This window comes from Eulemur rufifrons, chromosome 17 (genome assembly GCF_041146395.1).
Source record: "Eulemur rufifrons isolate Redbay chromosome 17, OSU_ERuf_1, whole genome shotgun sequence".
In the NCBI taxonomy this organism is placed as follows: domain Eukaryota; kingdom Metazoa; phylum Chordata; class Mammalia; order Primates; family Lemuridae; genus Eulemur; species Eulemur rufifrons.
In genome coordinates, this window is record NC_090999.1 from 49,088,815 (window position 1) to 49,113,370 (window position 24,556).

A 24,556-nucleotide genomic window follows, 5' to 3' on the forward strand; every position below is an offset into this window, starting at 1 on the left:
GTTACTCCTGGCTGAAACTAGGGAAGTGGTGAGAGATGAGCAAGAAATGGGTGAGACCATACTGGTGGTAGATTCTTTAATCTGAGAAAGTCCTGCCGATGTGGGCCTATGACCTGACAGGAAGATTACATTGACAGTAGTGCAGGACAGGTTGAAATGCGGAAATGCCTGAGTGGGAAAACCAGTTAGGGGAAGCTATTGCAATATTTTAGGTAAGAGATAATAAAGGCCTGCTACCAGGCAGAGGGCAGAGCAAATGCAGAGAAGACATAGAAGAGGCACATTTCAGAGAGAATCCACAGAGTGCGATGAATGCCCTACACAGGAGAGACAGAAAGAGAGAGATGCGGGTAACTGGAGCCATTTACATTAATGGGTAAGTCACGGGAAGGTGTTGGTCTGAGATTCGGATATGATCAGCTTGAGGTTTGAGTTGCATCTGGCTGCCACTTTCCCTTTTTTATATTCCACTTTTTTCAGGGCCACCTCCACTTCCCTTCATCTCTCCCCACTAGTAACTGAGCGTTCTGTCATCAACCTGACCCTGCATTTATGCTCACATTCTAATTCGGCTTCATCCCACTGCCTCCGACGGTACTTTCACAGCCAGGACGACCGCAGGTCAGGTCCTGGGACTGTGGGACACTCCACCCGCCAGGTCCCCTATCGGCTTCGCCTAGACTGCTTCCAGGCTTGCGCCCTCACGGCTCTTGGACCAATCGGCAGGCCCTAGTGCTGGGACTCGACTATCTATTGGCTGGCCAAACCATGGTGAGAGATGGTGCGGTGCGGGTTCTCTGCCTGAGTGAGAGCTGTGGGCGGTTGTTAAGGCGACCGTTCGTGACGTAGCGCCGTCAGGCCGAGCTGCTCCCAGATGATTGGCTGGGCGATCGGACGATCCTCTCTTATTGGTCTCAGGCTCGCCTAGCTCCGAGCGTGCGTAAGGCGAGGGTTCCTTCCGCGCCGTGTCTCCGTTGACTGGAGACAGGCAGAGAGTCGGCGCTCAGGTTGGGTGGCCTCTAGTGAGATCCGGAGGTGAGGCGGGCGGTGGCCTCGGAGTGGGTACAGGGCAGCAGGGAGTGGGCTGGCGGTGGGTGGGAATGGGATTTGGGCCGTGCTGGGGGCAGTTCTCGAGCTTTGCCCGCCCTTGGGTAGTGGCTGCCGCCAGCTCCTGTGGACCTGGCGGGGGCTGCAGTTGCGCTTTGCCGGTGTGGCGGCCGAGTCCCACGGGGACTGGGAGGAAACGTCCTTGAGGCCTGGGAGGCCGATTGGCGGCACCGCGCCGCCGGGGAATCCCGGGGACCAGGCTTGGACCTGAGTGGCGGGCAGTGGTCCGTCATCTTGGTTACTGTGGTCACCATCGGTGGACCCGCGGGTCGTGCCTTGCTGGCTGGCCCTGTTCGAAGTAGGCAGTGCTGGCTGCGCAGTCACGATTATGGGGGCGAAAAGGGTGTCCAGCAGGGTGCCCTCGGAGGCCCCTTGATTCGAGAAATGCTGGGGAGCTAGGGAGCGGCCGGGAGAAGTGTCTGTGAGGTCCAGGCGTCCACACCCAGGCGCTGCTGTTCGTCAGCACCTTTTTTTACAGTGACGGGAAAGGTCTCTAAATGCTGCTGACTAACTTAGAGCAATGAAAGAACCGCGGATCGGTGAAAATGTGTCCAGTTAATTCCATAAGAACGGGTTGAGGGGATGCGGAGCCCAATGTGGAGATTTGCACAAGGACTCAAAGGATCTTTCTTTTTTTGTAAGGAGAGTAGTCACCTTGGTGTTGATGTCCTTTAGTTTGGGTTAGGAAAAACGTTCCTTGGAGGTTCACATATAGAACAATTAATTTCTGCGGTAGGAGGAAGTAATGGTCATTTGAAATATTTCAAGATTTGAGGGTCTTGGTCTTGCAAAGTCATAGGAAACATTTGTTTCTGGGCCATAGTAATTGTGCATGATTTCAGCGTCTCACAAGGTAGAGAATGTATTTTTTTGTTTGTTTACTTATGAATTTCTTTTCCTCTCCATGCAATGAAAGACATTTTATGATTTAGATATAATCTAGCAAAAGCCTGAAGTGTACTTTGGGAATAAACTGGATTTTGCAGGCCTGCTTTTTTGTAGTGTCTTTCCAGAACTGTGTTAAACTAACTTGGCAATAAGGACAAATGAGAATTAGTAACTTGAAGTTTAAAAAAACTGCATAGGTTACAGCATTAACATGAAAACTGGCATGTAGCCTAACTATTTCAAGATGAAGTGGGTGAGTGTGTGTGCATGCACACAGTCTTTATTCTCTTATGCTCTAGTTTCTACACTATGGATGGCCACTTTATGGAATCAATATCAATTTAAGTTGGCCTATATGAAATTGCCAATATTTAAAATCAGACTGTTTTTTACCTACAAAAATAGCAGTTTCATATGGTTCCACTTAAGACTTGTCTCTGTCAAAGACTTTTAGAGCTCTAGCGTTATGAGTGAATGAAGAGAGGAGATGAGACTTACAAACAGGTAGCATGTAGTAGAATTGGATATAGAATCCAGGATTCCTAATTCCCATGCAAGATTTTTTTTCCCTTAGAATACTGGGTTGAGTAGCAGAATGCTAGATACTGTTGAGATTAAAAATGATTGCAGTTTAAGACATGGTTCTTGACTTCAAAGAAATAAAATGTACACATTAATTAATTTCAGAGCAGTGCATATGATCAAATACTAGAATGTGTAACACAGGAAGAGTGCTAAGTGGGAGGAAATAATCACAGTAGGGTGCCAAAGCATCCTTTTCTTTGCCATGGTAGGTCGTTTGAGTAGCAGATTGGATTAGAGTTTAAGAATTCTAATGAATTTAAATTATCCATTCTTTTAAAGAATCTGTGAAATGTTTGTGGCAAACTTTCAGTCTGAATAAGCAAGGCGTACGTTGCCTATTTACCCTGTTTTCTTTAAGTAAAATTTATTTTTATTGCAGCATGGCATAAATACTGTCAATCGAATTTGCAAGAGCTATCCTGTAGCCTGCTAGTAACACTTGGCAACTGCTGATGAAGGTGGAAGAATGGATTCTATGGCATGTAAATGCTTTGCATAATCATGGCAGCGGGGAGGGTGCTCATGCGAAATGAGATTGTTTATAATTATGGTTATTTTTGACACACCCTCATAAGATTGCTTGGTTTGTATATCTGTTTCCTTTTTTTTTTTTTTTTTGGTTGAGACAAGAGTCTCTGCTTTGTTGCTCTTTGTAGAGTGCAGTGGCATCATTATAGCTCACTGCAACCTCCAACTCCTGGGCTCAAGCATCCTCCTGCCTCAGCCTCCCAAATAGATGGGACTGCAGGCCTGAGCAGGCTAATTTTTCTATTTTAATAGAGTTGGGGTCTCACTCTTGCTCAGGTTTGTCAACTCCTGAGCTCAAGTGATCCTCCAGCCTTGGCCTCTCAGAGTGCCAGGATTACAGGCGTGAGCATTTCCAAATAGGTGTGGTTGTGTGTTTGGGGGTGGCTGATGGGATCATGTGTAATTTTTTTCCTGAATGTTGCAAAGATGACTTTACATGTAGGAAAAAAATGTCTCCTAATTGACACCACCACCGTGAAATCTTTTGAGAGAAAAACATGTCTAATGTATAATTATGGATTAATCATGCTAAAACAATTAGTGAACAAATTGGGGTTCCTTCCTGGTTGTAGCTTAGATTTTTATTCTACTGAATTAACTTTTTTCTTTACATTTCTTATAATTCTTAATTTCTATTTCCTTATAAAATTAGAGAAGGAATGAATTAACTTCTTAATAGTGTTGAATATTATTGACATAATAGGGAATAATCTAAGTTGAAGGGTTTGGGGTGGGAGTGGGGATTAGAAATAATTTTGACCAAGTTTTGAAACATGTAGTTAATGTACTTTCAGGAATGTTGATGCCAGTTGATCTTTTAGACCAGTTGGTAGAATTTTGTTTTAAATGTAAGAAATAAGTTATGGGATAGAATACCATCATGACAATCTAGCCTCATACTGAGGCTTTTGGTTGTAATTGAGTAGGGTTCAAATCTAAGTTATGATTAAAGCTTTCCAATACTTTAGGTCCAAGTCCTTGCTAATTTAATAGAAAGTATTTTGTTCATTTTCTTGTATAGTACGGTTGAATATTCCTAATCCGAAAATGTTCACTCCAGAATGCTCCAAAATCTGAAACTTTGAGCACTGATATGATGCTCAAAGGAAATGCTCATTGGAGCATTTTGCATTTTGGATTCTTGGATTAGGGATACTGAACCAGTAAATATAATTCAAATATTTTAAAAGAAAAAAAAAGTCCCAAATCTGAAACACTTCTGGTCCCAAGCATTGCAGATAAGGGTTACTCAAGCTGTATATCAAATGTTTCTCCTCCACATCCCCTATTAACAGGTTCCCTGAATGCTCTGCATTTGGCCTTAAACTGGAGGGCATGAGTTATATCCATACCTAGGTGCCTTAAAAAGAAAAGTCCTCTCTAGGTCTGTTTCAAAATGTGTCAATAAAATGCATGCTGCTATAGTTTAAGAATTTGTTTTTAATTAAGCTGGATTTTGTTGAGCAATGCTATACGTGAGTGCAAGGTGCTAGAGGGTAAAATGATGAATAATACTCAGGATGGATGGTTGGAAAAGCATGAATAAACACAGGCAGATTCATGCCACATTTATATCCCTTAGTGACTGCCAGCCTTTTTAAAATTGTGACCTGTAGTAAGAGATACATGTTATGTTGGAAGCCAGAACACACACTTATATATGTATAGTTTCATGTAGCATGAAGTTTCAAGAATAATACCTACTCATACTACATCTTACTCAACAGCTACTTTTTATATTATTTTCTGTTTTATTTTATTTTAAAAAGTTTGTTTTTACCCACAAAATTGACTTTATGACCTGATCCATCCAGTGAAGGGTTGTGACCAACAGTTTGAAAACCAGTTATGAAGTTAGTGTCCTGGTGTGGTCGAAATGTAGAGAATGTGGAGTGATGCAGTGAGAGATGGCACTTGGTAGTTGCTTTGGTTCCTAAAAGCTATTCATTTTTTCTTTAATTTTTTAGATAGTTTAATCTTTTGTTTTACTTAATTGGTTGCCTTTTTATTTTCTGTCTTCAATAGATCAGTCACTTTTCTTAGTTATTACTAAATGTGGGATTCATTTGAATTCTCACTAAAGTGGCAATCAGTGAGCTTACTCTTTACATCTTAATTTTAATTGATTTTTATGGGTTACTAATATGCTTTATCATAGACATTAATTTTAGTATAAAAAGTAAGGCATGCAAGTTCCCTTACAGAGGAGGACAGAGGTCATATAAGATTTTTTTGAAAAATAGAATATCAAAATTATTATGATTATTTAACTAGCAAATAGGAAATTTAGTCATGGTAGTCACCAAATCAAAATCTTCTATATATTGTTAGGAATTCTTTGAATGCTATAGACATATAGTTCAGCCAGCCATCCTTTTTTTCTACTACTATTCTAACTTTTGATTGGCTGTAAAAGTTTGGGAGCTTTTTACATGTAATGCTTTTCCCTGAGTCTCCTATCTCTATTGTTGATGATTGTGCTAGAAGAAAAGCAACTACCACAGCAAAACTCTTACCCCTTTTCATTAATGTAGAAACATCTATCAGAAGGGACTTTTTCTCTGATGTCAGCAGCATGAGGAAGGTTTATTAAACATCATTTTGCTAGTGACATTATGCCATATGTTTAATGGAATGAAAAAATATAGCAAGTCCCTGCCCTAATGGGACTTAGAAACTAACATGATTTATAGGAGAACACTCAATAAGTAGATTCTGGCCTGGGACGATGGCTCATGTCTGTAATCCTAGCACTCTGGGAGGCCAAGGCAGGAGGATTGCTTGAGGTGAGGAGTTTGAGACCAGCCTGAGCAAGAGTGAGAACCTATTTTTAGCAGAAATAGAAAAAAATCAGCTGGGTGCGGTGGGGTGTGCCTGTAGTCTGAGCTACTCAGGAGGCTGAGACAGGAGGATCGTTTGAGCCCAGGAGTTTGAGGTTATAGTGAGCTGTGATGATGACACTGCACTCTAGCTGGGGTGACAGAGTAAGACTCTGTCTCAAAAAAAAAAAAAAGTAGACTCTTTGGTATTTACCTTTTGTGTAATCAGAATGTGGGTGATGAGGAGGGTACTTATATGCGTTTTATATCTGGGTAATTAAAAAATGTGAATAGCTGTTTCTGACCTTTGTTTTTGGCTTTATTGCTCTCCTACTTGGCTTAGATAATAGCAAGAGCTGAGATATTTATTTGGTTTATATCTAAAATGCTTGAATTCATGCAGTTTTAAAGAAATGGCTGCTTTTACATTGATTGCCAGTTAATAATAAGGATTTGTGTTTGAATAAAGAAGTAGTAACAGAGTTCTCTTAATTTAATTTTATAATTATTTCCCAGAATTTTAAGGAACACTATCAAACAGTCATATGTACAGGAAACTGTGCATATAAAGCAGGGTTTACAGCACCTTTTTCCATAAAATCTTTTCCTAAAAATACAATGAGTCATATACTGAGTTTTCATCCTTGATATTCTTTCCAGGATCCAAGAATTCTGTAACTACAATGTTGTCAAGACTTTTCCGAATGCATGGCCTCTTTGTGGCCTCCCATCCCTGGGAAGTCATAGTGGGAACAGTGACACTGACCATCTGTATGATGTCCATGAACATGTTTACTGGTAATGATAAGATCTGTGGTTGGAATTATGAGTGTCCAAAGTTTGAAGAGGTTAGTGAAATTAATGTGATATTGACTAAAGTACATTACATTTTTATATAATGTATATTATATGTCACCTAAAGATACCTTATATGGTCCTTTTAGAGACCATATAATTTTTAAAAGTTATGAGTAAAATCTTTATTCATGAACTTACCTTAAATTTTGCTTTACATGTATGATATGTAAATGTACTGGAAATGCTTTTCTTTTGCCTTTTCTACACAAATGAGTATAATTGAAAAAGATGTTTTATTAAGTGACTACCAGTCAAAAATGATTGTGATGATATTTTGGCTTACAGTGGCTTGTTTAAAAATCGGATTTAATTTTTGATTTCGTATGTTTGATATTTATATTATGTGCACATTTATATTCTCATGACAATGTATAAACTCATGACATACAAAATAAAAATTCTATTTTTGTTTGCTTATTTTAAAATTCAAAGATATTGGAGTTTTGTTTTCTATCTCCCTCTAGGATGTTTTGAGCAGTGACATTATAATTTTGACAATAACACGATGCATAGCAATCCTGTATATTTACTTCCAGTTCCAGAATTTACGTCAACTTGGATCAAAATATATTTTGGGTAATACTTTTATATATTTAACTTGTTTCTGTGCCATCGGATTTTGATTTGCTGTAGCAATAAACCTATTTGTTCAAATCATCTGTTTGCAAATATGTGTATTGCTGAAAGTGCACTGCATGCATTTAATACTTTCCTTTCTTATTTATAATTAGACATTCTGATATTTGAGACTTAAAAATCTGGAGGAAAAAATTACATTTTTTATCACAGAATATTATATGAGACTAAGTGTCATTATTTGTATAATAAAGGATAACTATTTCAGTATTGAATTTTGTCATTTTAGGTATTGCTGGCCTCTTCACAATTTTCTCAAGCTTTGTATTCAGTACAGTTGTCATTCACTTCTTAGACAAAGAATTGACAGGCTTAAAGTAAGTATCTAAAACCTAAATATGCTTTCTTTCAAAATAAATTTTTAAGAACTTTTCTTCCATATGCTATAAAGGTAATATACAAATTTTCAGAAGTTTAGAAAATAAGGGAAAAGTTTTCATGTAATCTTACTATTAGCTAATTTTAATAACATTTTGGTATATATCCTCTTCCCACTTTTTTTATACTTAAAGAAAATTTCTGAGATCATACTATATATACTTTTTTATAATTTCTTTATGCCTAATAATAGTTTATCAACATCTTTCCATGTCTCTAATGTTAAGCTGAATTGTTTATAATGGCTTTATGTATTCTTCTGTCTGAATATTTTGTAGTTTATTAATCCTCTAATGTTGGATTGTTAGGTTATTTAATTTTCTCCATTAATAACAACACTGCCATGAATATCTTTGTAGCTAAATTTTTGTTCATATTCGTAATCATTTCCTTAGGATACATTCCCAGGAGGAGGACAGTGGATTTGGTTTTTTAGAGCTTTGTGTTTTTAGAGCTCTTTTATGGTATTACTGCCAACTTACCCTCCCAAAAATTTGTTTAGTTTCACTCTCCACAAGTAGTGATTAATGAAAATATTTTAAAATATATTCCACTTTTTTCTCCATCTTAATTCAAGGAGACATTTTTAGGGCAGGCACGGTGGCTCACGCCTGTAATCCTAGCACTCTGGGAGGCCGAGGCGGGTGGATCGCTCGAGGTCAGGAGTTCGAGACCAGCCTGAGCAAGAGTGAGACCCCGTCTCTACTAAAAATAGAAAGAAATTATATGGACAACTAAAATATATATATACAAAAAAATTAGCCGGGCATGGTGGCTCATGCCTGTAGTCCCAGCTACTCGGAGGCTGAGGCAGGAGGATCGCTTAAGCCCAGGAGTTTGAGGTTGCTGTGAGCTAGGCTGACGCCACGGCACTCACTCTAGCCCGGGCAACAGAGTGAGACTCTGTCTCAAAAAAAAAAAAAAAAAGGAGACATTTTTTTACTAAAGATGATATTTTCTACAAAATTATCAAAAGATGTTTGAGTGTACATATATTTATATTTTAACATTAAAAATATTTTTAACGAATATTTTGAGCAACTATTATGTTTAGCTTTGAGAGTGTCAAAGAATTACAGAGTATACATTTTGTTCTATAGAAAGGTACACGTAATACGGGATCATACAATGTATGGGGGAATAAGTTTTGTTTTATTTAGTTATTTTTTTTTATTTATAGGCAGTAATCTCAGAATAAGTTTTATTTTAAAAAGGATTTTTTAAATCATATTTTTTCCTGTTAAATGTGCTTGATCATCTTGTTTTTTTCCAGTGAAGCTTTGCCCTTTTTCCTACTTTTGATTGACCTTTCCAGAGCAAGTGCATTAGCAAAGTTTGCCCTCAGTTCTAACTCACAGGTAAGTATTATTTATAAGACAGGAATGTGAATAATATTCCTTTTTTCAGTTTGTTCACATTACTAGGAAGGATTAATAGAGTTTCTTCATAGTCCAAGATTCAGGAATTGTACAAAATGTTTATTTTAATTCTTAAGTCCAAAGACTGGTCTTTATAAGTGCCCCAGGAATAGTCCGTATATCCAGCAACTCAATTATAATACCATAGCTACTGGAATTTGGAATTGTCCCCATTTTCTTTTTTGAAGGCTTTCAGAAATTATGGTAATATGACTTGGATAAATAAGAGTATCTACTTTTTGAAACACATCAGAGAGGACAGGATCTAATAGTAGAGAGCCCCAGGGTAGATATATTTTCAAATCCCTTGAATTAACCCTAGCATTATTTCCCATCTTAAGTTTCATCTTGATGTTCCTTTGTCATTTTGTGTATAAATTAGCGTGTAGTTCTACCCTGATTATGTATTTGATGAATGTTTATGATTATTTGAACATGTTGACAAGGAAATGAGTTAGGTTTTATAATTCTAATATGATCTCATAAAAAATTTGCAACTAAGCTTCTATCAATGGTAGGCAAAATATAAAATGTTGTAGGATTTAATTATATGGGATTTAAATGACAGGGTTAGTACACCACCTCAAAGGAATATTCCCAAGAAATAGCTCTTTCAGTGGAAAAGGAAGCAGAGCACTATATGTGTTCTTTTTTTTAATCTTCTATATTATTACTATACTTTGTATCTTGAACACCTGTCTTGTCATATTGCATAGTTTATTCTTTGAATACTAAATTAGATTTTAGTATAAGCCCTAGGATGCACTAACGTTTTTAAAAGTTATTTTGTACCTTACCCTCATTGATATGTTTGGTCTGTGTTCTAGGATGAAGTAAGGGAAAATATTGCCCGTGGAATGGCAATTTTAGGTCCCACGTTCACCCTTGATGCTCTTGTTGAATGTCTTGTGATTGGAGTTGGTACCATGTCAGGTTTGTAAGCAATTTTAATATATTTTAAAAATAAGTGTGTCTATAAAAAGGAAAAAGAACATCTTGGATTTTGCATTGCTTATTCTTAAATTTTGACTTAAAATTTTGAAATTATTTTAGTGTGTGAGTATACTGACCTTGTATCTGTTTGCTTTGGTGAAAACTTAGTAGAAAGTTACTGATTTATTTTTCACTGCTGTCATCTTCTCTTTCTGTTTTCCACTTTGCTTGTTTGTTTGGTTTTTAACCAACATTATATTCCAAGGCTAGTCTGGAAAGCATCTTCCAGCTCCTGCTGTTGCCTAGACCAAATTGGTGACTTGGTTCTTTGTGTTTTATTTATTTATTTATTTTGAGACAGAGTCTCACTCTGTTGCCCAGGCTAGAGTGCAGTGGTGTCATCGTAACTCTCTGCAACTTCAAATTCCTGGGCTCAAGTGATCCTCCTGCCTCAGCCTCCCGAGTACCTGGGACTATAGGCACGTGCTACTGTGCCCGCCTAACTTTTGTATTTTTTGTAGAGACAGGGTCTTGCTATGTTTCTCAGTCTGGTCTCAAACTCCTGACCTCAAGCAGTCCTCCTGCCTTGGCCTCCCAAAAGTTCTGGATTATAGGCATGAGCCACCATGTCTGGCCTGTACCAGACTACATTTCTGTCTTTTCAATTTTGTGAGTTTTGACAGTGACATAGTCTTTTAACCACCACTACATTCAAGAAAAATGTTGATGAGGTGAAAACATACTTATGTGATTTTTATTCAAGCAAAAGAGTGTATGAGAAGATTAATCAAAAATAAGTAGTTGGGCCATGAAACTGATGTAGAAAGCAGTAGAGTGATGAGTTTTGTCATGGTTTGGTCAGAGAAAGGGGCAAAGGAAGTGATTAGATTTGTAGTTGGAAAAGCCAATAAGGAGAGATATTTACATCTATACAGAAATGGTATAATTAGGGATTTGGCTTAGGGTAGAAAAAGACAGATTTAACGCATAGTAACTAGGAAGTAACTCTTTCAAAAAGCCAATACAAAGAGAAAAATTCTTAGCTTCTTGGAAGTATATGAATTGATGCTGTCTCTGTACAGAAAGACTTACTTTGGGACAGAGTAAGGAAGAATGTCAGGAAAGCCTATGGCAACAAAATGAGTTACTGTTCTACAGAGAGAAATAGTAGATAGTCAAGTTGTGAGAGCATCGATAAAGTATGGTTTCAATGGTATCAAGTTTGAAAAGATTATATTTAGCTACTATTTAAAATGTAGATTGTTTCATAATGCTTTTGTTATTATAATTTTATAGTCTCTTGAATTTCCACATTTGACAGTAATTGGAGTGGAATTAAAAAATATCCAGTATATGCTTTTGTTCTATTATTCAAATTATCTCTTAAAATTTAGAAAATAAAATATAACTTTGAGTTTTTGATATTAGTTATTCTAGTTAGTTTTTATAGGAAAAGGGAATAATTTTTATTTTGTAAAGTAAGGGAATAGGACTTAGTAATTTGAGGTCTTTTCCGGACTCTATAATTCTCTTACCTTCTATTTGAGATTATCAAATGATACCTTAAACATTTTATAGTGGAATGTTTGTTAATTTTTAATCTTGAGTTGTCTGTCATTTTGTATTATATCATTTTTCAAACAGATCAATGAAATAACCAAAATTATAAGAGCTTCAGTGGGTACGATAGAGGTTGTATTGAAATTCGAGTTTGGTGGCACACAAATATTTATTATCCTATATCAGACATGGCATAACTGACAGTATATTCTACTTTTATAAAAAGTCCTTGATTCCCAGGTGAATTGCTTTTGTGGTAACAGGTGGGATTGGATCAATAGTATTAACATAACTGGAGGGTTTTGCTCCATTACAGAAGCCTGTCCTGTATCTCCTTGTCTCAAATCAAGGTTCTACCGTTTGATAAAAAGGGATTGGGAACACATTTGTTTATCAGTTGTATATTAAATACTACCACTCTGGCTGGCATTGTAATATTGAGGATATGGGAGAAGACAAACTCTTTGCCCTTGAGGACTTAGCGTTTTGTAGTTATTCCTGCCATTCTTTAAGGGTTGGCATCACCTCTGAGTTGCTAATTGTATTTCCAATCAATGGCAAAGAGCTTAATAATGTACTAATATTTTCATGTACTTGTCTACCTATAGGAAGAGTCCTTGTGAGATATGCAACATCAAAATACACATACTTTACTAGTCATATATTTAATTTTTCTCTAACCAGGGGTGCGTCAGCTTGAAATTATGTGCTGCTTTGGCTGCATGTCAGTTCTTGCCAACTACTTCGTGTTCATGACTTTCTTCCCAGCTTGTGTATCCTTGGTATTAGAGGTAAGAGCAGTTCTTACATATGACATTAGTAGAAGAGTAATGTTTCTTTTTTACATCAGTTCACTTAAACATAATCAATATCTTCTAATGTAACGTTGACTTACTCTGTAGCTTTCTCGGGAAAGCCGCGAAGGTCGTCCAATTTGGCAGCTAAGCCATTTTGCCCGAGTTTTAGAAGAAGAAGAAAATAAACCAAATCCTGTAACTCAGAGGGTCAAGATGATTATGGTAATGACATAGTTTTCTTTTCCCTTCAGTATCCTCAGTCCCAATCTCATTCTTTTTGAAAATTTTTTTTTGCCCTCTCTGTTTACTTTCTATAAGTTTTGGTTCTGTCAGTGATATTCCACCCTCTTCTTCCTTTTTTTCTTAACTTGTTCTTCATTTCTTTGAGGCTTCTGATCTTTATTAGTCTCTCTCCCCTAAACAGATTTTTCACGTTCCTCCACTTTATCTCTCTTTGAAAACCTTTTCTTTGGGATGTTTTCAGTAGTTCAGTGGGGTCACGTAATTAGTCACCTAGCAAGCTTGGGGCTTTCTTTTCATGGAAAGGGAAGCCATGGGAGATAGTTTTTGGTTGTCCAGTTGCTGGGGTTGAGAAATTTAACTTCCATTGATATGCAGAGGATACATAATTTTGAAAAATTTTTTTGCAGTCTCTGGGCTTGGTTCTTGTTCATGCTCACAGTCGCTGGATAGCTGATCCTTCTCCTCAAAACAGTACAGCAGAAAATTCTAAAGTTTCTTTAGGACTGGATGAAAATGTGTCCAAGAGAATTGAACCAAGTGTTTCCCTCTGGCAATTCTATCTCTCTAAGTAAGTTAACTGAAATCTACTTTGTTGCATATTAATCATAGCACTCTATGCTATTGTAATTTGAGATTGTGCCTTTTGTATTTCCTAATGATAACATTTTAATTTGCTTTCTTTTATTTAGAATGATCAGCATGGACATTGAACAGGTTATTACCCTAAGTTTAGCTCTCCTTCTGGCTGTCAAGTACATTTTTTTCGAACAAGCAGAGACAGAATCTACACTCTCATTAAAAAACCCTATCACATCTCCTGTAGTGACCCAAAAGAAAGTCCCAGACAATTGTTGTAGACGCGAACCTGTACTGGTCACAAAGAACCAGAAATTCCATTCAGTGGAGGAAGAGACAGGGGTAAACCAAGGAAAAAAAGGTAATTTCTCATTCTTTTCACTCTCAATTCTTCCATTGCGGATTTGTTAAAAAGTTGAGTCCATTTTAAAAATGATGTACAGTGTTGTAAGATTTCTTTTAATCTCTTGAACAGTGGAGGTTATAAAACCCTTAGTGGCTGAAACTGACACCTCAAACAGAGCTACCTTTGTGGTTGGTGACTCCGCCTCACTCAATACTTCATCAGAACTGGCAACACAGGAACCTGAACTTGAACTTCCCAAGGAACCTCGGCCTAATGATGAATGTATACAGATACTTGGGAATCCAGAGGTGAGGACCATAATATAAACTCAAACTTGGGATTTTTCTTTAAAAAGAAGCTTTTTAAAGGAAGGAAAAACTAATATCTGGTGACTGCTACTAAGTTCTAGGTACTGTGTTACATGGTTTACAGATGCCATCTTCTTTATTTATTCTCCACAACCTTGACAGAATTAATCTCCATTTTTCAGATGAGAAAGCTAAGGCTCCAAGGAGTTTCATTTGTCAAAGTAATACATCTAGGAAATAGTAAAGCTGAGAGCAGGGTCCAAGATTTTCTGATTCCAGAGCCAAAACTTTTCTGGTTTATTACTGATTATCACAGAGATGAGCAACTACTGCATTCTTCTATGTGTATTGAGGCCTAAAAAGGATTTGACACAGGTGAACTTAAAAGACAGAAAAGAGGGGCCAGGAGTGATGGCACTTATGTAATCCTAGCACTCTGGGAGGCTGAGGTGGGAGGATCGCTTGAGGCCAGGAGTTTGAGACCAGCCTGAGCAAGAGGAAGACCGTGGCTCTACAAAAAATAGAAAAATTAGCCCGGTGTGGTGGTATGTGCCTGTAGTTCCAGCTACTCGGGAGGCTGAGGCAGGAGCATCGCTTGAGCTTAGGAGTTCTTAAGAATATCTGAAGTTTGGAACTTCCAACTTTAAAGATAAAAGTAGTCTATTGATATGTTATCAATAGAATTTATCTGCACTCAACATGAAAATTATTTTGGTTCAGTAAAATGCTATATGTTTCATCTGTATTCTTTAATCATACATTTTGATTAATTTATTTATTTTCCAAGTTTTTAATTTTTTTTTTTTTGTTTTGTTTTGTTTTGAGACAGGGTCTCCCTCTGTCACCCAGGCTGGAGTGCAGTGGTGCAATCATAGCTCACTGCAGCCTTGAACTCCTGGGCTCCAGGAGTGTGTATACTCATGCGTAAAAAAAAATCTCTGGAAGGATACACAATAAAGTAATACAGTGGTTACCTGTTTACCTATTTGAGTATAGGTAGCAAAAAACTAGGCAGATGGCAGATAGGGTTAGGAGGAAGACTTTTTATAGAAAGACTTTTCCTGTTTATATTCTTTAGTTTTTTAACCATATGAATACATTACTTGTTTAAAAAATTTAAAAGTTTATAAAAATTTACTAGAGTTCAAATAGTAGCTGTTACATCTAACACACACTTGGACACCTTGCAGAATCCCATTTATTTTTCTTTTTACTGTGTATTAATGCAAGTCTGTCTTTGTATTATAAAATCTACAGTGATATGGTATTTGTATTATTTTTACTTGGCATTTTTTATATTAAATGAATTGTTGATTTTGCAGGGGTATATTTGTATTAAAATATAGTGATTTTATTAAAAAGATTTATATTATTTTAATTTAGTATTGTTTGTATTAAATGGTTTATTTCTTTTTTTTTTTTTTTTTTTTTTTTTTTGAGACAGAGTCTCGCTTTGTTGCCCGGGCTAGAGTGAGTGCCGTGGCATCAGTCTAGCTCACAGCAACCTCAAACTCCTGGGCTTAAGCGATCCTACTGCCTCAGCCTCCCGAGTAGCTGGGACTACAGGCATGCGCCACCATGCCCGGCTAATTTTTTGTATATATATATATTTTAGTTGTCCATATAATTTCTTTCTATTTTTAGTAGAGACGGGGTCTCGCTCTTGCTCAGGCTGGTCTCGAACTCCTGACCTTGAGCAATCCACCCGCCTCGGCCTCCCAGAGTGCTAGGATTACAGGCGTGAGCCACCGCGCCCGGCCTATTTCTTATAAATAATATGAAGTACAGCCCTTCAAGTCTTCTGCCATCTTTCTTCTTTTACCTTCCTTTCGTTTCTTTTTCATTTTAGAAAGGTGCAAAATTTCTTAGTGATGCTGAGATCATCCAGTTAATCAATGCTAAGCATATCCCAGCTTACAAATTGGAAACCCTGATGGAAACCCATGAACGAGGTGTATCTATTCGCCGACAGTTACTTTCCGAAAAGCTTTCAGAACCTTCTTCTCTCCAGTACCTACCTTATAGGGATTATAATTACTCCCTGGTATGTTATTTTCTTGATTAGATAGCTATGCTTTGTAGCTTTTTAGTCTTTTTTTTTTTTTTTTTTGTCCTGGCTTAATTCTTTATATAAAATATTTTCTCTTTTTAATCATTTTACTGTAATTTTATATTCTGCTTATGATGTAGGTAATAGAAATTCAAATGTTTTTCTTGTATTTTTAAAGACTTTTCAATAGCAAATTAAAAATTTGATTGAAAAGTATACATACTAAAGGATTTAGTTTGTAGACAGTTATTAATGGCAAGAGCTGAGATGAGTTGCTGTGTGTTTACAATATAGATTTTCAGTTGGTGTCTGACTTTACATTTTAGGTGATGGGAGCTTGTTGTGAGAATGTTATCGGATATATGCCCATCCCTGTTGGAGTGGCAGGACCTCTGTGCTTGGATGGAAAAGAATTTCAAGTTCCAATGGCAACAACAGAAGGTTGTCTTGTGGCCAGCACTAACAGAGGCTGCAGAGCAATCGGTGTAAGTTGGCATTTATTTATTTGCCTGTTTCAAAATATACCCTAGGCAAGGCAACAAGAAGAGATTTGGGAATAATCAAAGATACCATCTGGGTCAAGCAGAAGTGTTTTCGGGGTTAACGTGTTTCTGTAACATTCTGCATAGCTTGGTGGAGGTGCCAGCAGCCGAGTCCTTGCCGATGGTATGACTCGTGGCCCCGTAGTGCGTTTTCCTCGGGCTTGTGACTCTGCAGAAGTGAAGGCCTGGCTTGAAACCCCTGAAGGGTTCACAATGATAAAGGAGGCATTTGACAGCACCAGTAGGTGAGTGGTTTGTATGTGTGTTTATGTTTATTTCAGAACCAGTACCATTTTCTGGGATTGGTAAACTTAATTGTTAACATATTATCTGCTTAAGATAACATGGCAGGCCAGGCATGGTGGCTCACGCCTGTAATACTAGCACTCTGGGAGGCCGAGACGGGTGGATCGTTTGAGCTCGGGAGTTCGAGACCAGCCTGAGCAAGAGCAAGAGCGAGACTCCGTCTCTACTAAAAAAATAGAAAAAATTAGCCAGGCATGGTGGCGCATGCCTGTAGTCCCAGCTACTCGGGAGGCTGAGGCAGAAGGATTGCTTAAGCCCAGGAGTTTGAGGTTGCTGTGAGCTAGGCCGACACCACGGCACTCTAGCCTGGGCATCAGAGTGAGACGCTGTCTCAAAAAAAAAAAAAAAAAAAAAAAGATAACATGGCAAAATATCAACTTTAAATCTATTCATTCAAAATGAGTAATATAAATGCTTGGTAGAGGGGGAAAATAAATATTGATTCAAATTAATACCTCCATAGAGGTAAATTAGTAAAAAAAAGGTGTGACCTAACAAATTTGATTAGACTGTTACTTTGCCCTGGGGGAGAGTTGTCTTAGAAAAGAAGATTTTCTACTCAGGATAGAGGTGTTAGCATAGTAGATTTACTTTGAATGCAGAAAGTTAAATTTACAAAGAATCATAATTAATACAAATGATGACACCAATAGAATTCAAGGTATTATGTTTGTTTTTATGTGAACTTTTTAAGTTTATTGGGAAATAATTGCCCACAGCCCCTTCCTCTTACAGAATCTAAGAATGAAACAGAGTTGAAATAATATCCCTAATACATTGTTATTTTAAAAAAGAAAATGAGTAATCTCCATGAGGTTTCTCTTATACATGAAATTGCATTTTAAGATAACCTCAATCTGCCTAAAAAGAATAAAATAAAATCTTTGCATCTTTTGTTTATAGATTTGCACGTCTACAGAAACTTCATATGAGTATAGCTGGACGCAACCTTTATATCCGTTTCCAGTCCAGGTCCGGGGATGCAATGGGGATGAACATGATTTCAAAGGTGAGTGGGGATAGCCTGTATCTGAAGGGATAGACACAGACTTGTAAGAATGGTTGTCCCAGGAGAGAGGAACTGGGTGGCAGGGAGGCAGGGTGGGGAGCAGACTTACTGTTTAAGCCATCTATTTTTAGCTATGTACTCTTTACATATGTCACACACTCAGAGTTAATTGATTAAAAAATATTTTTATTGAAAGGTGCATACTGATTGATGTAACTCATATTATATAAATCAGGCACTTGTTGATCGGTGTTGTTTATATTTGACATATTTAATTTAGATTTGGCATTATACATATTTTGACTTTATTTAGAAGGGCTAGAAAGAATCTTGAAGTTAACACTTCAAAACTTTGCCAAGTAAATTTTGAAGCTGACCTTTTCCAGAAACCTCAAGATGTGTCTTTAAGAAGCCAAATATAGTTCATGTGTATAGTCTACTTATTTTAATTATTTCCTAAGAAGTTTATGTATGGTTTACATTTTATTCTGCTATTTACCACAAACAAATGTAAAATGTTAAAGTCAACAAGTCAGGCTGCAAAGTTTATTTTGTGGTTTATTTTGTGTGTTTGTAAGGACGATCTGGGAAGAAAGAGGTTAATGAGTAATGTACAGATGGTCCCCGATTTACAATTTTCTTACTTTATCATGGGCTTATCAGGGTATTAAATGCGTTTTTGTCAGTGTGGTTGTGTGCACCTATAGTCCCAGCTACTTGGGAGGCTGAGGTAAGAGGATCATTTGGGCCTAGGAGTTCTAGCCAGCATAAGCAATATAGTGAGACCCTGACTCTAATAAAATAAATATTAATAAATAAACACATTTTTGACTTATGATATTTTTGACTTATGACAAGGTTACAGCTTAATGAACCTATTATAACTCAAGGAGCAGCTCTATAAGCATTAAAAATTGCCAATAAACAGTAAGGTAGTTCCTCAACAACTTAAAAAATAGAGTTACCGTATGATCCAGCAATTTGGCTTCTGGGTATAAACCCAAAAGAATTGAAAGCAGGGTCTCAAAGAGATATTTGTGCACTCATGTTCATAGCAGCATTTTTCATAATAGCCAAGAGGTAGAAGCAACCTTAAGTGTCCATCGACAGATGAGTGGACAACAAATAAGATGTGTGTGTGTGTGTGTGTGTGTGTGTGTGTGTGTGTATAATGGAACGTTATTCAGCTTTAAAAAGGAAAGAAATTCGGACACATGGTACAACATGGATGAACCTTGAGGACATTATGCTAAGTGAAATAAACCAGTCACAAAATGACAAATACTATATGATTCTACTTGCATGAGGTACTTAGAGTAGTCAAATTCATAAAGACAGAAAGGAGAATGGTGGATATCAGGGGTTGAAGGGACTGGGGAATGGGGAGTTATTAATTTAATGAGTATAGAGTTTTAGTTTTGTTAGATGAAAGAGTTCTGGAGATTAATTGCTTAGCAATGTGAATGCACTTACCACTGTACACATAAGAATAGTTAAGATGGTAAATTTTATTATGTGTATTTTACCACAGTTAAAGCAATTTTTTAATTGACAATAAATATGTTTTGGGTTATTGAGGTGTGAGTTGTTAATTGAATTAATTTCATTTAATTGGAAGTCATTGGAAGGCTTATTTATATATATATATATTTTTTTTTTTTTTTTTGAGACAGAGTCTCACTCTGTTGCCCAGGCTAGAGTGAGTGCCGTGGCGTCAGCCTAGCTCACAGCAACCTCAAACTCCTGAGCTCAAGCGATCCTACCGCCTCAGCCTCCCGAGTAGCTGGGACTACAGGCATGCGCCACCATGCCCGGCTAATTTTTTCTATATATATTTTTAGCTGTCCATATAATTTCTTTCTATGTTTAGTAGAGGTGGGGTCTCGCTCTTGCTCAGGCTGGTCTCGAACTCCTGAGCTCAAACGATCCGCCCACCTCGGCCTCCCAGAGTGCTAGGATTACAGGCGTGAGCCACCGCGCCCGGCCTTATTTATATTTTATATAATGTAAAGCCAATGACTTTCCACTAACAGGATTAACTTTAATGACCTACTTCTCTTTTTGGACTTTGTAACTTGGGCTTTTAGGTAACAATTTAGTAACTAGGAGAATTTATTACATGTTGATTGTGGGTTGAGTTAGTCACTCCCCAGTGACATATGAATGTAAGTATTTCTTATATTCTTGTTGAGTATTTTTAACATTCTCTCTTTTTGATCCTTATTTTTATAGTTTTATGTACATCCTGTTCAATAATGATCACAAAGAACTTGGTTTTCATACCTAGAAGGAAGCACATTAGGAATGTATACCCGACTAAGAAATTAGTCATTGTGATGGTTAATAAAACAGCTGTTACTTTTGGGCTCAGTTTCTTTCAAGATAGTTATTGTACTTAGAAATATATAGTAGATACAAATAAACCCCTCTGATCTATAAGGATGAATACTTCATGCATTTTAATGTGTGTGTTGTTTTCTTTTTTGGCGGTTGTTTTAATAGGGTACAGAGAAAGCGCTTTCAAAACTTCATGAGTATTTCCCCGAAATGCAGATTCTAGCCGTTAGTGGTAACTATTGTACTGACAAGAAACCTGCTGCTATAAACTGGATCGAAGGAAGAGGAAAGTCTGTTGTTTGTGAAGCTGTCATTCCAGCCAAGGTTGTCAGAGAAGTGAGTGATCTGATAAGTACTTTATCTTTTTTATTTTGTAATTCTAATTGAATTAAAAAAATGGGGAAAGCAGTATTAACGTTCTAAATAAAGTCAAATATGAGGGGTTATGTTTTCCAATGAAGATGACTGTTATTGTACCTTGCCCGTCTGTCTGTGTGGCATTCACAAGAACAAACTTTACTGATAGTCTTTTTACTGAGGACAGGGCTTAAACAGAACCACATCTAAACTCCCTCGTTGTCTGGAGTTACCGAATGATAGATCTGAGTAACATTCCCCTGAATCTTCTGGGAGAAGAGGTAAAATATACACAACTCTGTTTTCCAGGTATTAAAGACTACTACAGAAGCTATGATTGAGGTAAACATTAATAAGAATCTGGTGGGCTCTGCCATGGCCGGGAGCATCGGAGGCTACAACGCGCATGCGGCAAACATTGTCACTGCTATCTACATTGCCTGTGGACAGGTGAGCACTTTAGCCTCCACTTCTCTTATGTTGTTCTAAGTGAAGGAAGTATAGTATATATTTTTTCTTTTCTTTTTTTTTAGGATGCAGCACAGAATGTTGGTAGTTCAAACTGTATTACTTTAATGGAAGCAAGTGGTCCCACAAATGAAGATTTGTATATCAGTTGCACCATGCCATCTATAGAAATAGGAACTGTGGGTGGTGGGACCAACCTACTACCTCAGCAGGCCTGTTTGCAGGTATGACGCATCCAGCATGGAGTCCAGTGACCTTGAGCCTGGTTCTGACTCTGTGGGATTCTCTCTCTCTCTCTACCTGACACCACATATCCTTCACCTCTGTATTTTAGCTGGTCTTTATGCTCTTTTGTTTTCCACCAACCTAATCCAGTGTGTCCAGATAAGCATGTTCAGGCATTATGCTTAATACATTAAGAAAGTATATTAAGACAGCAAATGAATGTTCATCTCCTCTGAGTAAAGACACTGCCGGTCAGGCTGTGCTTGTTGTGTTAGCTATAGTGTATGCCTTGTCAGTCGTCGCTGTCAACTCTTGGACATTTTAGTACTTCCAATGGAGTCTAGTACTAGTCTGATGCCATTGTAGTTGCTCTGATTTTAGTTGATTTAGTAATTAATTATTGCTTGTGACTTTAAGGGTGAATCTTGCTGTGTCCCTCTCTGGCTGCAGATGCTGGGAGTTCAAGGAGCATGCAAAGACAATCCTGGGGAAAATGCCCGGCAGCTTGCCCGAATTGTGTGTGGCACAGTAATGGCTGGAGAGCTGTCACTGATGGCAGCACTGGCAGCAGGACATCTAGTCAAAAGTCACATGATTCACAACAGGTATGATTTAAAGATATATTTAACATATTTTCCCTATACTTGAAAAAAATATATAATATAAAAACTTATTCAGATACAGTCGTCCCAGATTAAAATTCTATATTCCTGATAGTTTGTATATTGCTATTTTGTCTTTTTCTGCCATAGGTCAAAGATAAATTTACAAGACCTCCAAGGAACTTGCGCCAAGAAGACGGTTTGAATAGCTTGACAGTTCTGAACTGAAACATGGGCATTGGGTTCTAAAGGACTAACATAAATTCCATGAATTAAAAAGCTCAATGCGGTGTCTTGTTGAGGATGAATAGATGTGATCAGTGTGATGACTGCTTGGTTTGGGGCTCTTTCAGAGAGGTTTGAGGTTTTTCCATTTAGATTCCTCTGATTTGACAATGGTTTAGTACTTTATGTGTGATGCTCTTTGGAAAGATTTCAACATGGATGGTAATCTATAGCTCACTTCTGAAAGCAAATACAAGCTGGAAAAAGTATTTTCTTTTGATGAAGTTGATGGTGATCAGTATGAGACTGTACTCCCCCCGCATCCCCTGCCATTTGAACGTGGATTTTTAAATTATAGTGTAGCTGACAAAACCCTGATTTTATAGTTAATTTATTAAGTCTGGGTTGTAGAACTTTAAGAAATAAGAGCTGGGCCTATTTTTTGTAAATTAATACTTCATTTGGTGCTGGTTTATTTCGATTTTGGGGGGTAACCAACATTATTCTTCAGAAAGGGACCTGCTTTCTTCAAGGGAGGAATTATTCCCAAACTATGGAATAATGTGCTAAGACGTGCTAAATAGTTTTCTATCAAGAAAGCCAATCATGGCCAGTCATGGTTGCTCAGGCCTGTAATCCTAGCACTTTAGGAGGCCAAGGTGGGAGGATCACTTGAGCCCAGGAGTTCGAGACCAGCCTGAGCAAGAATGAGACCCCGTCTCTACAGAAAAATAGAAAAATTAGCTGGGCATGGTGCACTCACCTGTAGTCCCAGCTACTCGGGAGACTGAGGCAGAAGGATCACTTGAGCCCAGGAGTTGAGGTTGCAGTGAGCTATGATCGCGCTACTGCCCTCTAGCCCCTGTCTCAAAAAAAAGCAAATCACTGCATTTGTCTTTGCAAGGTGTTTGTTCAGAGAGGCCTCTTGTCTAAATAGAAACGTTTGTCTAGATTGTCTATGACATGTTTTTCAGCATTAGACTTTAAGAAACAGAGAGTTTTGTGCTTGTTACTAAAGATAGCAGAGCTCTTAATGTTGCTTAGATGAGGGTGACTCTCAAATACAAGCAAGTCTGTGACCTCTCTCAGAACTCAGTGTTGAAACACAGTTTGGAAAGAAAAACACCATTTCTCCAAGCCAACTTTAGTTTCTTAAAAGACGTTTTAATTTATTTAGCTGAAAAATTGAGATAGTTTTTTTTGTAAACAACTGTATCAAATCTGTATATATTGTAATAAAGCTTCTTATGCTAGGAGTTTACTGAAAGTGTTCAGGAAATAAAGAAAAATCAACTTGTATACTGATAAAACACTCTAGCTTGGGCCAGAGAAGGTAGGGTTCTTTAATGTTGTCCAGGAAACCCCGGCTTGCTTGCCAAGCCTAATGAAAGGGAAAGTCAGCTTGCAGAGCCGATGAAGGAGCCACGTGAATGGCCCTGGAGCTGCGTGCCTTGTTCCTGTGGCCAGGAGGTTGGTGACTGAAGTATTCACACAGGGCTCTTTAATGGACCCATAAAAGCTCTTAGCTTCCTCAGGGGTCAGCACAGTTGTTGAATCTTAATTTTTTTTAATGTACAAGTTTTATATAAATAATAAAGAACTCCCTATTTTGTATTACATCTAATGCTTCAAGTGTCGGTCTTGGAAATCTGATGTCTCATGTAGAAGATGGACTCTGAAAAACATTCCAGTCAAGCTGTGGCAGCATGGAGAGCCTCTTAGTGATTGTGTCTGCAGTGTTATTATAGAAGATAAACCTTTTCTGTTGTACGTAAAGCTTAAATTGCTTTTGTTGTAACTCTTCAGCCAGTGACTTATTTATCTGAGCTTTCATGGAAGTGGCAGTGAAAAATATGTTGCGTGTTCATTTTGGTGACTGTAACGAATATCATCTTGCTAAATTAATGTTTTGTACAATTACTAAATTGTATACATTTTGTTATAGAGTACCTTTTTCTAGTTCCAGTAAATTATGAGAAGGAAGTTAATAAGTGTAAGCAGTAACCTTTTTTGTCCTGATTAACCCTAGGCCTGAGGCCTGAAAGCTTGTAAAATCTGGCTGGAGTGGTAATCTATAATTCATGCCAGGAGTCACATGACCATTTATTCTCCATTATATTGTCCAACTCTATGACATTGATGGCAGGCCAGTGTTGTATGTGCATTAAAATGATCTTTCTTGTATTTACAGGGTTTGATTAGTTCAGATTTATAATCTCAACCAGACTTTTGTATACGGAGTGGGAAGGCTAGTTAAGGGGAAGAAGGAGAAAAGATTGGGGAGCCAAAACCAAATGGCCATTGCAAATGTGCATTTAAACTGTGTCAGCTGAATTGGAGAGGGAAATTTGTACAGCTTAGTGTAGCTAAGGGTAGCCTCTTCAGAAGAGCTGACTTTCATTTATGTGAAATTATTGACTATATTTTTGCTGTGGTTAAAGGTGAAAAGGTATGT

At 37.6% G+C, this 24,556-nt stretch overlaps 1 protein-coding gene across 1 annotated transcript; it reads left to right on the forward strand.

Annotated features, from left to right (window-relative positions):
• Positions 1-976: 976 nt before the first annotated feature.
• Positions 977-24,036, forward strand: HMGCR (3-hydroxy-3-methylglutaryl-CoA reductase). The gene is made up of 20 exons (XM_069491974.1): positions 977-1,035; positions 6,588-6,775; positions 7,250-7,361; positions 7,651-7,738; positions 9,073-9,157; positions 10,045-10,150; positions 12,395-12,501; positions 12,613-12,729; positions 13,158-13,318; positions 13,440-13,687; positions 13,802-13,980; positions 15,830-16,024; positions 16,357-16,515; positions 16,660-16,817; positions 17,782-17,887; positions 20,390-20,560; positions 20,891-21,031; positions 21,115-21,273; positions 21,725-21,879; positions 22,027-24,036. Exons 2-20 carry the CDS (start codon positions 6,611-6,613, stop codon positions 22,079-22,081), a joined length of 2,667 nt encoding a protein of 888 aa, XP_069348075.1. The 5' UTR covers positions 977-1,035; positions 6,588-6,610; the 3' UTR covers positions 22,082-24,036.
• The last annotated feature ends 520 nt before the right edge of the window (positions 24,037-24,556 follow it).